General features: G+C 35.2%; 1 protein-coding gene across 5 annotated transcripts in view; it reads right to left on the bottom strand.

Moving 5' to 3' along the window:
- The window catches only part of LOC149793122 (disintegrin and metalloproteinase domain-containing protein 10-like), a 122,217-nt gene that overhangs the window by 87,524 nt on the left and 17,636 nt on the right, over window positions 1-17,057 (bottom strand). For 4 of the 5 annotated variants that reach the window (XM_089967031.1, XM_089967028.1, XM_089967030.1 and 1 more), the window contains exon 2: window positions 1,833-1,977. In XM_089967031.1, the coding sequence (XP_089823157.1) occupies window positions 1,833-1,977 (145 nt within the window). Of the gene's footprint in view, window positions 1-1,832; window positions 1,978-3,602; window positions 3,637-17,057 lie in introns of those variants that run through there. The other variant, XM_089967029.1, reaches the window with a different exon arrangement.

Genomic DNA, 17,057 nt, shown 5'->3' with positions numbered 1-17,057 from the left:
ATTTAAAATAGTTCTCCACTTTAGTTAACACTGTGAAAGCTTGATGGTTTCACTATGAAAAATAAAAAAGATCAGAGAAAATTATTTCTATTTCTCTAAAATTTGTATCCCAGATGAGCCCCCCAATTTTCAATTATGACTCCATGGTCACAAACTAAGCAACAGGAAAGGAAAAAGCAAACCCAACAGGTTTTATAAAACTAAGTAAATAATTTAATTATCAAAGTTATAAATATATGAAAATGTGAGAGTATTATGATGTAAATCCAAACTAGTCATTATAAAAGTCTATAAAAGTCCTAAATGAATGAAAAGTTCCTTATAAATTTCTAAACCTGAACAGTACTGGTTCTCCAAGAACCGTGACATCAAGATGGCGTTGTCCAGAATTACTTTAAATAATTTATAACAGTTCCAAAATAATATTATAGTCCAAATAATGAGTACTTTCTATTTCCAATGATCACTCCAAATGAATGTTCTTCCTCTCAAATAATATCTAAGTACAACATAAAACATGTCTCCAGACTTACAACAGGAACACATTAAGTGTAAACGAGTCCAAAATTGGAATGAATCTGATTGATTAATGCTCTCCTTATAAACACTGTATATTGTGATTGTATTTTGCAACAGATCCCATGTGACAGTATACACTACTCAATGTGTCACTTAAGCCTATTCATATGACCTAGCCCAATCAAAGGCTAGTTACAAAATTATTCTAAAAACATAGAAAACCCATCTGTCACTGAGAAATTAAGCCTGAAGCGCCATATAAGTCAAATTATTAAGATCCTTATTAACACTTGTCAACACATATGTAAACATCTATTTATAGATCCTATGCAATATTATGATCTTAAACACATTCGATCACATAGACAAAATGAAATGAAGATATTCTGTATAAATATTTAGAGAAAATCATGTACCAGGAGTTACAAAACACATAAATATACATAACAACTGAAACAGGTTCAATTCTTGTACCTAGTTTCATGATTGTACAAGCTGGTGAGTGTGCATCAAACTAAACAGAATTAACTTGATCACTGAAACATGAAAAGAAGGTGTAAGAACGTTTTTTAAGGGAAACAGTCTGAACTAAATTATTTCATTGTCCTGTAACAACACATCAGCTGGTGAAAACATTCAGCGTCAAGCCATGAAAATTAAGTGCCTTGTTCACTGACACAATGTGGCAGCCGACCCAGGCTGGTCTGAGCAACATTAAAACCTGCAAACTTGAATGCAAATCTCACATGGTAACCACTCAGCCATCATGACTCATAACACAGTATTCAAAAAGTAACATGGACTCTTGGGACTCAAGTGCAAACAGATTCATGTGGCATATAAATACAGCACATATATCAAGACCACATTCCATAAGTACATAAATACAAGCATGCCTGCCTCATTATATGGACCAGGTTTAAATGTATAGCAGTATTTTGTATACACATGTTTTAGTTTGCCATGAAACCTCTCAATCCTGGCTACTCTGAATTCTTGTCAAATCTGTACATTTTAGTCCCTGTGATTTACATCACTTTTGAATAAACCCAGCAAAATTGAAATCTGTTTGTTCAAACCTTTTTGGATCCAAATGTACAAATTGTCCAGATTAGACAAGTTGAAAAATTTTCTATGATGTGATTGCTTGTCTTAAAGAAAATAGTTCAAGAAATAAAAGATTAACACTGCCAAATGTACAAAGAAAATTTCCACAATTTTTTTTTGATAGCAACATGTGTAACTGATTAACAAATTGTAATAATTCTTTTAATGTTAATTACATTTGTTTTTTATAGAACTTTTATTATTACCTTCCAAAGGCATCAAAAGCCAAGTGGACAGCATCATCTGTTGAGCGTTTGCTGCGTAGATGGTGCTGGTGTAGAGCAGCGGAATCATAATTTAGTTCTTCATATTGAAGAATATAGTCATCAAGGTTGAAGCCTCCTGAGCAAACTGCAAACAGTAAGAAAATCAAAATCTGTCAAATAGTAATACAAGTACATGTACCTGTGATATATTAGTATGGTTCAATGAAAACTCTCAAAGAATTCTGGACCATTTCTGATACTATGGGTCAGAAAAACTTTTCCAATGGCATCCAACTGGCTACAAAAATAACAATCTGACAATCCAGCTTGAGATCAGAAGATCTAAGAAGAAATTAATGAGATTAGATTAATATGAAAGTTTGGATTAAATATACAGTCAGCTCCACTTAAATGCATATCACTGAAGTGCATAGATCGCTTAAGTGCATAGCGAAAGTATGGTCCCGTTTTTCATTGTAAATATACATGAATTCTGCTTAAATGCATACTCCGTTTATATGCATAGCTTGGGTCCGGTCCTGAGGCTATGCATATAAGCGGAGTTGACTGTATAATGAACTTGCCCCTCTGTAACCCCACCTCCTCTACAGTCTGGCCAATATTTTAGTCCCCTTTTAGTGCATGTTCTATCAATAACTGAATCTCCATTAATAACAACTTCTACATAACAATTATTTTCTTCCCCAAAACATGTACTGTCCAATTTATGACATTTAAGTGTATGTCTATTTATATTAATTCTCCTTCCTGAACTACTGGTATACATATCAGACTAGTTAGCATATATATGCATGTGCAAGTTGTGCCCAACTCTAAATTGCACTGACCCAGATTTGCCAAAGTATAATGCACTGGCAGATGAGGCTCTATCTTGTCTGTTCCACTTATTAGTCATAACAATCTGCTTAGACCCAGATCTGCCAGAGCATTATGCAACAGCAGACCTGGGTCTCTACAGTTTCCATATGGATCTGATTTATAAGGGAATACAGATGGTAAAGTACGTTGATGTATTTTGTTTTTCAGTGGTACTAAGTCCATTGCATCCTACTGTATACGATATGGGTTTGTGCTCAAAGTATTGTTTTTCCTGTTGTTATGCGTTTAGCCATATTTTTCAACACATGGTAGGTTAAACATCACAGCCAGCATATTTGGTGCAGGAAGAACCTAAGAGAACCCCTGGAAGAACCACAAACATGTGAGAAGTGGCTGCACAAACCATTTGATCGCAGGGTCCACCTCTTTTTGAAATGCTATTTGTTATTTTAGAGATTAATGTTTCAAGAAAAAAAATCAATAAATCAATAAATGTTCCATAACAGCAATCAATCTGCCACCTTATACATTTGCATATTTTATCCTTTGCTTTTTGCAATTCCTTTAAAAATTTCAAAAACAAGGTAAATTGAGAAAGAAACACTTTTTTGCACATTTTTTAGATGATCTCAAATTATAGCTTTCTCAGCAGCATTATTAAAGGTGAAAAGTAATCCAAAGTGAGAAGCATGGGAGGCATTGCATAATGCCTCTGTATGATTAACATGTATTAGCTTTTCAAACAAGCCATACTGTGTTGCTGCTACACCAGCTGTGTACCAGTGTATATCCAATAACTAATATGGGTATTTTTTGTATTGATTGTTATTGATCACCTAGTGTTCAATTAAGCAACAAAACACCAGGAGTAAAAACAAAATTCAGAATTCATGGTTGTTCCTAGATAACCAGCATTGAAAATCTGATTACCCAGCAGATGTGTTCTCATTGCCTGGAAAATTACTGCATTTGCCCTCCAAGATTGCCACAGTCAAAATCATCCAATAACTTCTGTCACACATAAATCTAATATATATATATATATATATATATATATATATATATATATATATATATATATATATATATATATATACCATGACATGTAAAGGAAATTATATAACTCACAAATGTATAATAATTAAACTACCAATGATTAGCAAATAAAGCCCAACACTCATCCAAATCTAAATTGGGGCCTTTCTTGTATTCTGAGCTGCCCATTGGGCCTGACCAAAACAATGTTACCTAAGCTTTTTAAGCTGCCTGCTGGGTCTGTCCAAAAAAAGGTTATCTGTTTTTAAATAAAGCTTGCTCCACCAATGAAATGCATCATTTTTATTTTGATGTTTATAAAAGACACTGGAAAATTATTAATATTCAATATCCTGATGGGGTTGCATCTGTAGGCCCCTTCACATTATTTAGATCATCTTCTTAATTGATTGTATTAAAAGCTATAGTGGCCTAGTGGTTAGAGCCTCGGATGTGGGATGTCTTGGGTTCGATCCATGGCTGAGTAATATCCAAATACTTACAAAAATGGTACTAACAGCTACCATGTTTGGCACTCAGCATTAAAATGTTAGTGTTAGGACTGGTCAGCCTCGTGTCAGGATAATGTGACTGGGTGGGACATCATGCTACATGTCTGTGGCATGATGCCCCAGTGCTATACATTATTATAAACTGCCACACTGCAGACATCATAGTGATGTTACTGAAAAATTGTTAAAGCTATGCTGAAAGGTCCAAATCACACACACACACACACATGAAAAGCTATAAACTTTGTACATACAAAGTGAAGCACATGACCAATGCAAGGGGAACAATACTATTTATGTTCTCTATATTTCATTACTTATCTACAATTAGCGTTCTCTTACACAGCATGGGTAACAAACAATTTGTCCGTTAATCATGTCAAGTTCACAATGCATCACTGATCAAATTTACAGAGCAGAACCCATGTGATTGCTTTGACAATTAAGATAAGCTAGGACATTAGTGATGCATGAAAGCCCCCAATATTATTGCATTAAAGGAACTGAGAACATCACTTTTTATTTTAATCCATCTAACTTCAAAGAGTTGGGAGCTACCTATTCGGCTGATATGGAGTAAATATTGGGGGGGTAATCTGTGACTCACCCACAATACTATCACACAAACAAATTACAAAACTTAAAACTACTGATGAAAATAATCAATGCCTCTCCAACTCCACTCTGTTTTCAACTTTGATTGAAAAACAGCAAAATGTTTGCAGCATTTGGAAAACAAAGGTATTCTAACTACTCTAAATGTGCACAGATCGTGTCGAAAAAAGTCAAAATGATCATCAACATGACAGAATAGCTCAGTGTATACAGTTGGAGATCGGAAGAGCAGAGGTGTGTGCCACAACTATTGAGAATTCACTGCCCGAGGATAAATAAATTGTGAAGCTATTGGAGATCTCGTTTGTTGTGACCCCCTCTTCAGCACAACATGAATAAGTGTTCAGTCTTTGTGAATATTATCACATCTATAATGGGCCAACCAATTTAAATTTTTCTGGATGGGGTTAGCATGTAAAAAAATGTGACCTCACTGGGTTAAGAGAATTTTAGATCAAAGCAAGTAATTTTTTTTTAAGCCAGACACACTAGGTCAGCGTCTCAAACAATGCTCTTTGAGCACTGGAGCAAATGGACAATAGTTGACATCAGGACGTGGAGAAAAATAGTGCTTTTACAAAAAACAATTTAGCAGCAAATAAACACACAAATCAATTTCATATGATATTGTTGATTTCTTTCATTTTTAAATTACAGCAATTTCAACATGTATCAAAATAAAGAAAATACAGTAAAGCCTTTAGAAAGATCATTTAATATCCTAAGTAAATTAATCAGGCCATTTTGGGCAAACGGAATTAGAAAGATCATTTAATATCCTAAGTAAATTAATCAGGCCATTTTGGGCAAACAGAATTAGAAAGATCATTTAATATCCTAAGTAAATTAATCAGGCCATTTTGGGCAAACAGAATTAGAAAGATCATTTAATATCCTAAGTAAATCAATCAGGCCATTTTGGGCAAACGGAATTGGAAAGATCATTTAATATCCTAAGTAAATTAATCAGGCCATTTTGGGCAAGCAGAATTAGAAAGATCATTTAATATCCTAAGTAAATTAATCAGGCCATTTTGGGCAAACAGAATTAGAAAGATCATTTAATATCCTAAGTAAATTAATCAGGCCATTTTGGGCAAACAGAATTAGAAAGATCATTTAATATCCTAAGTAAATCAATCAGGCCATTTTGGGCAAACAGAATTAGAAAGATCATTTAATATCCTAAGTAAATTAATCAGGCCATTTTGGGCAAACGGAATTGGAAAGATCATTTAATATCCTAAGTAAATTAATCAGGCCATTTTGGGCAAACGGAATAGGAGTTGGGGATATTGGAATTTGAGTTAGGATTAGTGTTTTGTTGAGTGGCTTGTCCTGGGCCTGTACCTGAAACAAATTTATATAAGCATCTTTTTGGCACATGGAATTTGAGTCAGGGGTTGTTTTTTCTTTTTTTAATCAACAGCCATGGCCTGTGTCTGAAAATTTTCTTATTTGAGCAATGCTTTATCATCAAATTTTCTTCCAGACACTATCTCAATGTCCATCAGTTTTCAAGTAATTGGCCACCCCTAACAAAAACTTATCCAAATCAAAACATAATGGCTGGATTCCCATTTAAGACTAATGTTGATTCCTGTACAAATTGCAGTGTGCTATGGATATATCATCTCAACTCATAAGCTTGATTTTTCTACTTAAAGATCCGAGTCCAATGAAATAATTTATATTATCTGACACTGAACACTGTTCTGAAACTGGGTTATCCTTCCTTCTGAGAATGTCAACAAGGTGCTCCTTTACTGTCACTTAAAATTCCCTGTTGGTCTCACCTACACATTTTATTTTCCACATGTGTGGCAGGTGAGTAAATAATGTTACACTTGATACAATGGCCTCTTGATTTGAAGTATATCTGAGGTATGTATAAGTGCTTTTAAAGAGTGTTGATGCAAATGCAAAATACATGTAGAGCAACTTATATTACAATCAAGTATTTCATTTGCAAATAGGTTCCCTCTCAAACTTTTTCCGGACTTTTAAAGACTGTTTCATACGCATCTGCTCTGTTGTGTGTGTGGGTCAAGGTTGGGCTAGTTATTTCAAGGCTACATACAAGATATTGTTCCAGGAAGGCTCAAAGTCTGGGCAATTTGTACACTTTGCTTTTAAGTGCTGCACTGTTGGAGCAGTCAGTTATCTTTTGTAACTTGATACACTTGGATAGGATTTTCCTAGTGTTGTTGCAACAAGGGGAGTAAATGCTTAGGAAGCAGTTGATGCTTTACCTTTGGGGAACACTGAGTCATCCAGTTTTTGGTGGCATCTTATCTAATCTTTAGTTTTTGGTAGCATACTAGTTAGAAGTGCTGATGCCCTCCCATAGGGTCTCTAAACAGAAGTACTGATGCCCTCCCATAGGGACTCTAAGCAGAAGTGCTGATGCCCAGGACAGGTTATTTCTGATCAGGACTCTAAACAGAAGTGCCAATGCCCTCCCATCGGGACGCTAAACAGAAGTGTTGATGCCCTCCCATCGGGACTCTAAATAGTGCTGATGCCCTCCCATAGAGACTCAAATTACTCTCAGTACATCCCTGTGATAGAAAAAACAGATCAGGTCCAGACAGATCGGGTGATTACCAAAATTATGTCAGTTTTGTCTTCAGATGATGGAGGATTTTCACTGACCTAATTTTCAGCATTCAAATGGACAAAAATTACAACTACTGAACAAATGAACATCTTTTAGATATTAAAATATGCACACCATCTCATCAATTCGGACCTTTCACAGTAACTTGTTGCCATTCAAACTCTTCTTATATGCAACACAAGCCTTGTTTAGACCATTGATTGTTTATATAGGTGGCAGTTCTCATTATCATTGATCTTTACAATTACAACTGATGTAATGTTACTGGATCCAAGTTTCCTGTCGAGTCAGCCTGAATTTTCCTCAAGGGAAAATGTATTTTTTGTATCTGCAATGGAATGTGGCAATGTCAGCAAAACTCAACTGATTCCACCAAGAAGTTTAAATCATTTTCATCCTTTGGGCAGATTAAAATTGCTGACTGTCTGTCAGAACTGCTCAACATCAGTACTGTCTTGGCCTAATTCTAATATTGTTTTAATGTTAGTAAGATTCCTCACATGAATCAAACACTTACCATCACACCCTTGTGACTTTAAGCCTAATTTAGAAACATCAGCTATCACCTTTATCATCACTATCACCACTCTGTAATAATGACAATCATGATTATCACTTTCTAGTATTATAAACTGAGACAATGATCCCATTCACCCCAGGCAATACAGATTACAATTGCAGTTATTGACATGTATATTAGTCTGGTTTACTTTCAAGTTTACAAAGGATTAAATAGAGATCAGTGTTGTTCATATCAGTTTTTATGATACAGTTATTCAGAGTAGTGTCAAGTGCATATTTTACCTAAAATCTTGACAGCGGGTCATGTTCTTTACATGGTCACTCACAAGATATTATGCTCAGCTACATAGCTGGCAAATAGTGTCTCATTTGATGTAGATTCTGTGAAAATGGATTTCAGTGATGGCATATTTGTTGTTATGGTTAATATACTTTTATGATATTCGGATACAGCATTACAAGCAATGCCATTCTTGCCACCATAACAGACTTTAAAATCAGTTTTACAGTAAGATCAGAATACATATTCATGAATGTGACTGTAAGCAATGAAATTTCCATTTCCAAAAAACGACTAGATTTTGTGATATTTCCATTGCTCTGATTTTGGTGTTTTGACACTGGCATGTTTTAGCCACTTGAGCTCTCAAGTATTACATAACTGATTCACATCTTTAATCCTGTCCAAATTACTCTTGATCATAGATAGTATAGACTCTAATCCATCTCAACCCCCAAGATGAACATACCTTGCAGAGATTTAAAGTAGTGTTCATTGCTTCATGCTGATTGAGCTCTTTAGTAACCCAACCACAATCAATTCACATCTTTAATCCTTTTCAGATTACTTCTGCTCACACAGAGTATAATCCACATCAACAAACTTCAAATAATGAAACCATGATCAAGAGTGAAATTAGCAATGATTAATCCAGTTCAGTCACATGATCACAGACAGTATTACTGTACACAGAATACAGAATGTGTAAAAAAAAAAAGTGAGGCAAAAAATAAATTTTTCGCTAATAATTATGTTCAAACAAGAGATTTATGTGAGTGCCAGAAGGGACAGGAGATGCCCCTAAACTCGAAGAAAAATCCTCACATCGGTAAATTTGTGATCACTGACAAAAAGATTATATTCCAAAATGGGTCGCCTTCACTTCCAGTTAAGTTAAAATTATATAAAGGTACTGCCTCAGGGAATGCGGAGGCATTCCCTCCTGTCTGATGGGATGGTGTAATTACTCCAAGTCCCTGACTAATTTTATTATCCCTGTTTCATCAGTGTGAGGTTTATACATCTCTCAACATTTTGTGAAGCATGCATAAATGCTTTTATGGCCACAAACAATGGCACAGCTGGTTGACAAATGTATCACAAACCAAGGGCTTGTAGCTATAGAACTTGGGTCAAAAGATATCTTTTAATGCAGCAAATATTCAACAGTCATTAGCAGTAATGATAAAAAAATATTAACTTTTGATGGGAAGGAGGTGGAGAAGATGTGTCTAAACAAGTCTCTCCAATTATTTTTTTAATAATAAAAAGAATATATATTCTATTAGTGGCTTACGTAAGTGCAATGACTGCATCACACAAGTTTGTCCAAGTTTAATCCATTATTAATCTGGTGTCAAGACTGTCAGGAAACTATATATAAACTATTCACGTGTGATTTTGCTCAGCTATAACCCAAGAAGCCAAGATACATGTACCTTGCAACAACAACTGTGTATTGGTTTCATTATTTAAATTTGCCATATTCCTTAGTTAAAGTTAGCCAAAGGAAGCAACAGTTGCTGTGCTCCACATGGAGTGCCAATTTCTTCAACACATCACCAGGGCTGTAGAAAGCGATCACAGGCCCTGTGGTAAGGAACTCTTGGGCCTCTACTAGTTCTTGTTCAAACAAAAGTTTTCTTTTATAAAATTAAAAAGTGCTGTTTAGCCCGGGTCCCTCTATGGGCCTGGGCAAAGCGGATATTTCACTGGTGGCTCCCTGGCCCCTCCTGTCAGCCCTACACATCAGTGAGAAGTGTAACACCAACGAGGAAGCATAATTCTAGGCTGATAAATCAGCCACACAATTGTAGTGATAATGACTGATTTATCAGTCTAGGGTAATACTAGATTAAAGGTATTATAATTGCATCAAGCCAAATATGATTGAGACAACTCCCATATTTTAGTGTGTTGACAAAATATAAACATTTGTGAGTCTTGCTTCTTTAGGAGTTCATCCTGAGGGGTTGGTTGTATATACTAATATTATTTATGAGATAATGATAAGCTGATGCATGATGACTAATGCAACATCTTACCACCAACAGGCTGATGTATGGGGATTAATGCAACATCTTACCAACAACAGCTGATGCATGGGGACTAATGCAACATCTTACCAACAACAGCTGACACATGGGGACTAATGCAACATCTTACCAACAACAGCTGATGCATGGGGATTAATGCAAAATCTTACCAACAACAGCTGATGCATGGGGACTAATGAAACATCTTACCAACAACAGCTGACGTATGGGGATTAATGCAAAATCTTACCACCAACAGCTGATGCATGGGGACTAATGCAACATCTTACCAACAACAGCTGATGCATGGGGTCTAATGCAACATCTTACCAACAACAGCTGATGCATGGGGATTAATGCAACATCTTACCAACAACAGCTGAGGCATGGGGATTAATGCAACATCTTACCAACAACAGCTGATGCATGGGGACTAATGCAACATCTTACCAACAACAGCTGATGCATGGTGACTAATGCAAAATCTTACCAACAACAGCTGATGCATGGGGACTAATGCAACATCTTACCAACAACAGCTGACACATGGGGATTAATGCAACATCTTACCAACAACAGCTGATGCATGGGGACTAATGCAAAATCTTACCAACAACAGCTGATGCATGGGGACTAATGCAACATCTTACCAACAACAGCTGATGCATGGGGACTAATGCAACATCTTACCAACAACAGCTGATGCATGGGGATTAATGCAACATCTTACCAACAACAATCTCCCAACACTTAAATATGGACTTGAAGGAGGATAATTCAGGCATCTATCACTGGAAAACAAGTCCATAATAATTTTTATCATGATCAGTTTTTAATATTACCGTAATACCAGGCCTTCATGTTGGGGAAAATGGTTGTGCAACATGAAAGTTTCCTTGTCCCAGGATCTGGAAATAAATTTTTCTACCCCTAAACACACAGTCAGGATAGCAGCAGTAAAAATATGAAGCTAAGAAAAACACAGAAGGCAAGCCCAACTTGCTTGGTAAAGCTTTTCAATATCCCTGTGAGACATTTCTGCTCCTTGACTGCTTCCACATTTGGGGCCCCATGTAAAACAGTGGTCTAAGGCACTTGCCTTTACAAATCACTCACATTTCACCCCTGTCCATGTGGGTTCTAGACTCAGCTCAACCACCATGGTATGCACTAAAGTTTGCCAACAGCACCCCATGGGACAGTGTTTCTCCCTTCACTAAATATACTGGCCTCCATGTTATGTAAGACCGTCATATGCTGAAAAATGGTGTCAAACACAAGCTAATCTTCTTTCACATCCATAAACTTTGCAATGAATAGCTTTAACTTTGTTTCAAAGGTTCTTCAAAGATGTTACTGAAAATGCATGCTTGAGGCACTGTGTCAAAGGTTCCCATCTATTCATTAAATACATGTAAAGGTCATATTACACAATGCTGTTCTCCAGACATGTACAATTACAGAAATTCCTCTACATTCCTCAGTGACACCCACCCACCATCCCCACCACCTACCCCACCCTGAGATGTTACTCCATTCATTAAATGGATTTTCAAATGGTTCCCAATTGGTTCAGCTAAAAGACAGCAAGCTTTAAGGAAATCTGTACTTGGACAAAATACATAGTGGCTCACTTTTCAAACTCATGTGATCATGACCACTTCTGTTTACATGTACAGCTATTAAATCTGGTGGGTGTGTTCACATTTTTAAAATCTCCACAACAGAAGGCACACATGTTGCCAGGAAATGACATACAATACTTCTAATGTGCTATTTAAATATTTTTTATTTACATGAAGCTCACTTATCTAGATACTCATGCATGTATCATGCATTCACCTTTAGCACCTGTTAAAAGCAAATTGTGGTCAATAAATGAGGTTATTTTCTAAAATGAACATGTTACATTTTGGACTGTGCATCATCAAAGCAGTGAGACAAATTTGCTGATTCATAGCTGAGATATGAAACACAGCAATGACGTTTCATGTAACTTCACTCTCATTCTCTCTAATGTGCCAATCTTATTATTATTTTATTACTGTTAAATTGCATGACTTGTTTGCAAAAGCTATAAATCACTACCAAAAGACACCACCTTGCTAGTCTTTTCCTTATATAGGTGTATTTAACTCCATTTTAGGGGCCCTGAGTGGCTGAGTGGTCTAAAGCGTTCACCATTATGGATCACTGTCGTCTCACCTCTGTCTGAGTGGGTTTTAGTCTCAGGCTTGGCCAATAAGACTTTCAAGAAGTCTGCCATGGTGGCCATAATGGATGTGCAAGTGGCGCCATTTTCATTTTGAATCAATAAGACATTATAAGAAGGCTGCTGGTGAAAAAGCAGCCATAACAAGATTTTCAAGATGGCCACTGTGGCAGCTGTATTGGACGTAAAATTGGCATCATTTTCATTTAGGACCAATTACAAGAAGTCCTGAAGTGAAAACTATTGTCAATATGACTTTTTCTGTTCAAGAGAAGGTATAACAGGATGTTGGCTGTTGCTGTAGCCATGTTGGAGCTCTGATGAGCACCATATTGATTTAGGGCCGACTAGACATCATGTTTTATTAGTGAAAACCCCATGTATATATACCTTCCATTTAGGAGCAGCAACAATAACAAGATGGCCATCATGAATGTGGCCATACTGAATGTCAGATCCCGTACAATATTCATTTAGGACCAATTAGACCACAGGATGAATGTGTGTGTGTGTAAAGTTTCTGGTTAATCCTCCAAGTAGTTTAGGAGAAGCAGCCATAACGAATTGGTCATAATGGATGGGCAAACACAAAGAAAACTAACCATCCCAAAAGCTTTTCTTTAAAGCTAAAAACAATGTTCCTCAGTGCTGAAGATGAGCTCAAATCAAATAAAGGCAGTATCTCTACAGTACTTGTTTGGTTGAATGCTTGGACTACAGTATCTCAAAGCATAGCAGTTTACAATGAAAACAATAAGGAAAACAGGTGGCAGTTAAGTTCATTAATCAATGAAATCAAGATACACTGATTGAAGCAGTACTAATTTTCCACCAGTTCTTGACAACAACCAGTTCTCAAATGGTGCAGATTTTGACAAAAGAATTAGTAGACACCGTCTAAGGTCTGGGTGTTTATCAAAAATTAAGTTTAAAAAATATTAACCAACATCAATTTGTAAACACGTTTCTTTAAAAAGCAGAAATGAGTTGCAATGAATTCCCTTTGTTTATTTAAGTTTGTAGAAGAAACCATGTGAAGAAACAAATGTCAGTGAAATAATAAAGAAAATAATAAAGGCTGCTTATTTCACTACATGCAGATGTTCAGGATGGCTCAATAAAGAATGGCATTAAACCCTACAATAACAATTAAAAGCAATAAATTATGCAGTGCAAATGCATTTATTCCAAGCGTAACATAATCCTTATGTTTTTCAGAGATGACCAATACATGTATATACAAATCTGGAAAGCCTGACATAAGTTATGATGTCATTTCTACATCAAAAGCAAATCTTTTCTTGTTAACACTAAAATCATCACCAAGATATTTAACCATAAACATGTAAAAGAAAAAATGTACTGACTGAAACAAAACAGATGAATATATTACAGTTCCAAAGTGGATGATGAAAATTTTTAACCTAGTTGTGCATATCTGCTCCAATTTATGTTTTTTTAAGAATGACCAAACTGGCAAGATATTTGCAATAGGACAATTTATGAAATAGTTTTAAACAAATAGGTAAATTTAAGTAATCAAGACATTCTGAAATTTATTAGCACAAATTTAAATAATTTTTGTATTTTGATAACATTTAGTAGGATGCCACAATTCTGACTCAGTGTTGCATAAGTTCACATTTCAATCTGTATTTCTGTTAGAAATATTGTCAACTAGACAGGTTGTTGTTGTTATTGTAAGGTTTAATGCCATTTTTCAGCACAAGATAGTCTGTCTATACATGGCAGCTAGTATAAATGGTGCAGGAAGAGCCCAGGAAAACCCTGGAAAGAACCGTCAACCATCAAGAAGGTACTAGCAAGTTTCTCACATACCCACATAGGCCCCACCCAAGACTCAAACACACACAGACAGAAGTGAGATGGCAGTGATCTGTAACAGTGAGCACATTTGACCAATAAACAAATATTCAGATATTCTAAAAAAGATTCTGTTTTTTGATGTTCAGTTATTAATTTCAGCAAAAACTCTGGATCCTTGCAAGCACACCTTACTCATGGCCATTGCAACTTTGGATTGGACAAAACGGTGCCCAGGATGTGTCCCATTTAGTATCCCCCCCACCTCTGGAAAAATACCACAAACTGCTAAATGCACTCCACCCCATGGGCTTAGTGAGCCAAATCAATACACATCAATCCATAACCATGCTGATGCAAGCATATGGCTACTGATGCTTGCAACAATAAAAACCGTTAAGATGGTAATTAATATCCATTTTAAAACATGTTTGACAATAAACAGTCCAATGTTTGTGGCAGTCTGCTATAATGCAATGTCTTTGATAGCTTAATTGTATTCTTGACATTAAATGCCCACCTGCTGCGATGAAGATTTCCATTTTTGCAAATTCTAAATAATGACAAAAAGAACTAAATTTATGGAAATACTCAAATCATTACTAAATCAATTAATTAATAATTTAAAATGAAAAATATTTCAGGAACTATTACAAAAAATGCTGGTAAATACTGGGTTAAATGCTGGTAAATACTGGGTTAAATACTGGTAAATAGTGGGTTAATTAAATGCTGGTAAATAGTGGGTTAATTAAATGCTGGTAAATACTGGGTTAATTAAATGCTGGTAAATACTGGGTTAATTAAATGCTGGTAAATACTGGGTTAAATGCTGGTAAATACTGGGTTAAATGAGAACAAGCTCTGGAATAGTGCAGCTCAATTCCAGGTGAATCAAATATACAGACACAAAAATTTCAATTTTTTATAGGTTTTTGTGGGTTTTAATGCCATTTTTCAGCATATGAAAAAAGACCTGTTAATATTTCCATGAATTTCTTGCACACTTGATAAAATGTGTATTACAAAAATGTAACTGTATATATAACAAAAGATGATAGTAAACAGCTGAGGTCAAAATTAAGGTGAGAAAACTTTCAAATCAGAATTATCTATAAAAAAAAAAAATTGTAGCATAATCAATGTATACTATCTACTATTTTCCTTTGTTCCCATAAAAATGTTGATTATCCATCAGGTTTGGAGCATGGGAGACAGTGTACATGCACATGGTATCCTAGATGTAACATAATATATACACATACAGAAATACTGATGTCATTTCATGACCCCTGTTTTGTCCTAAAACAGCAATGTAATAATCAAGATAATGTTTCTTCAAGCACAAATAAACAAACCATAACATAGAGACTGACAACAAAAATGCACCATTTAAAGACTTCTTATGAGTCCTCACTAAAGATACCAACACAGTCCCATCGCAAAATAAACTATTTATGCATCCTGTGTCATTCCAAGTTTTTAAAAGTACTCTTGAAAACTGTATTCCAATTAATCTTTTTTTTCCCCCAAAAATACTTGACTTGAATCTAAATTCCAATGATCCTAAAAAATCTTTGTGAGCAATTACCAGAAACTTAGTATAAGATCAAATACAACCTACTTAACAATACTCATTCATGTACATCTTATACCTGTACAACATGATCAGGGTTACAATGTTGTAATCAATTAAACCTACTGTCGGCTTTCATATTAATGGATCAATTATTAAATCCGATCTCCACTGGTCTGGATTTAGAATCGATATGAACCAGTTGAAAAGCTTAAATCATGCTCATCCAAGGACATGATATGTACAAAAACATATCAATTCTACATACTAATATGATGTGGGATTACCAAGCTTTCTTAAACCACATAAGTTATTTTTCAGTATTATATGTGAAAATCACATTTTTCTACATGATGCCACCTTTAAAAACAAAAAATAACATCCATTATTACATTGATTATCAACAGCATTATGTATCAAATATATTACAATATTATGAAATATATAGTCCAAAGGGATAGATGCTCCACTGTCCGAGATTTCAAGATATGAGCCTATCTTTTTCAACTGCCAAGTGTTGAAACTATCTCTGACATTCTTGAGTGACAAAGACTTACATCTGCCCCTTTGGCAGTCATAATGGATATAGGATCAGCAGTGTATTCAATTATTAAGATTTTCAAAATGGATGCCATGAAAAATGGCAGATCAACACCATTAAGTAAATCCTACACATCAAAAGAAGTCTAAGTTACCATTAAAAAGAAATATTAAAACATCAACTATCCAGAGTATTATGTGACAAGTTTGTCCTGAAAAATATTTGTTTGGACAATCAATTTTAATCAAGATGGACTTTAATTTTGGCTGGAAGTTCACTAAGTGAACAAATTTTTGTAATAACCATAATGTAATACAGATATTACATACTAGCTTTGATAATTTATTACAATGTGCAGCTTTTGTTGCACTCAGTTTGATTTCTATGACCAAAATATATTGTGTAATGGCAAAAGCAACATGAAAAACCATAATGAAATAGGGATAAAGCAGGAAATTAAATATTACAGTAACTGTTGCTAGTAATAACATGAAGCCATTTCCTGAATACCTTTGTCAATTCCTCATTCAATGACTGATTAATCACATATGAAGGATGACAGCTTGTCATATTCAGTCCAGTTAGATCAAGTACTAGCATTTGCTATACAAA

The sequence above is a fragment of the Sinohyriopsis cumingii genome, chromosome 8 (genome assembly GCF_028554795.1).
Source record: "Sinohyriopsis cumingii isolate HCF-2022 chromosome 8, ASM2855479v2, whole genome shotgun sequence".
Taxonomy (NCBI): Eukaryota; Metazoa; Mollusca; class Bivalvia; order Unionida; family Unionidae; genus Sinohyriopsis; species Sinohyriopsis cumingii.
Note: the sequence above shows the minus strand (reverse complement) of the source record. Positions and strands in the feature narration are given on the sequence as shown.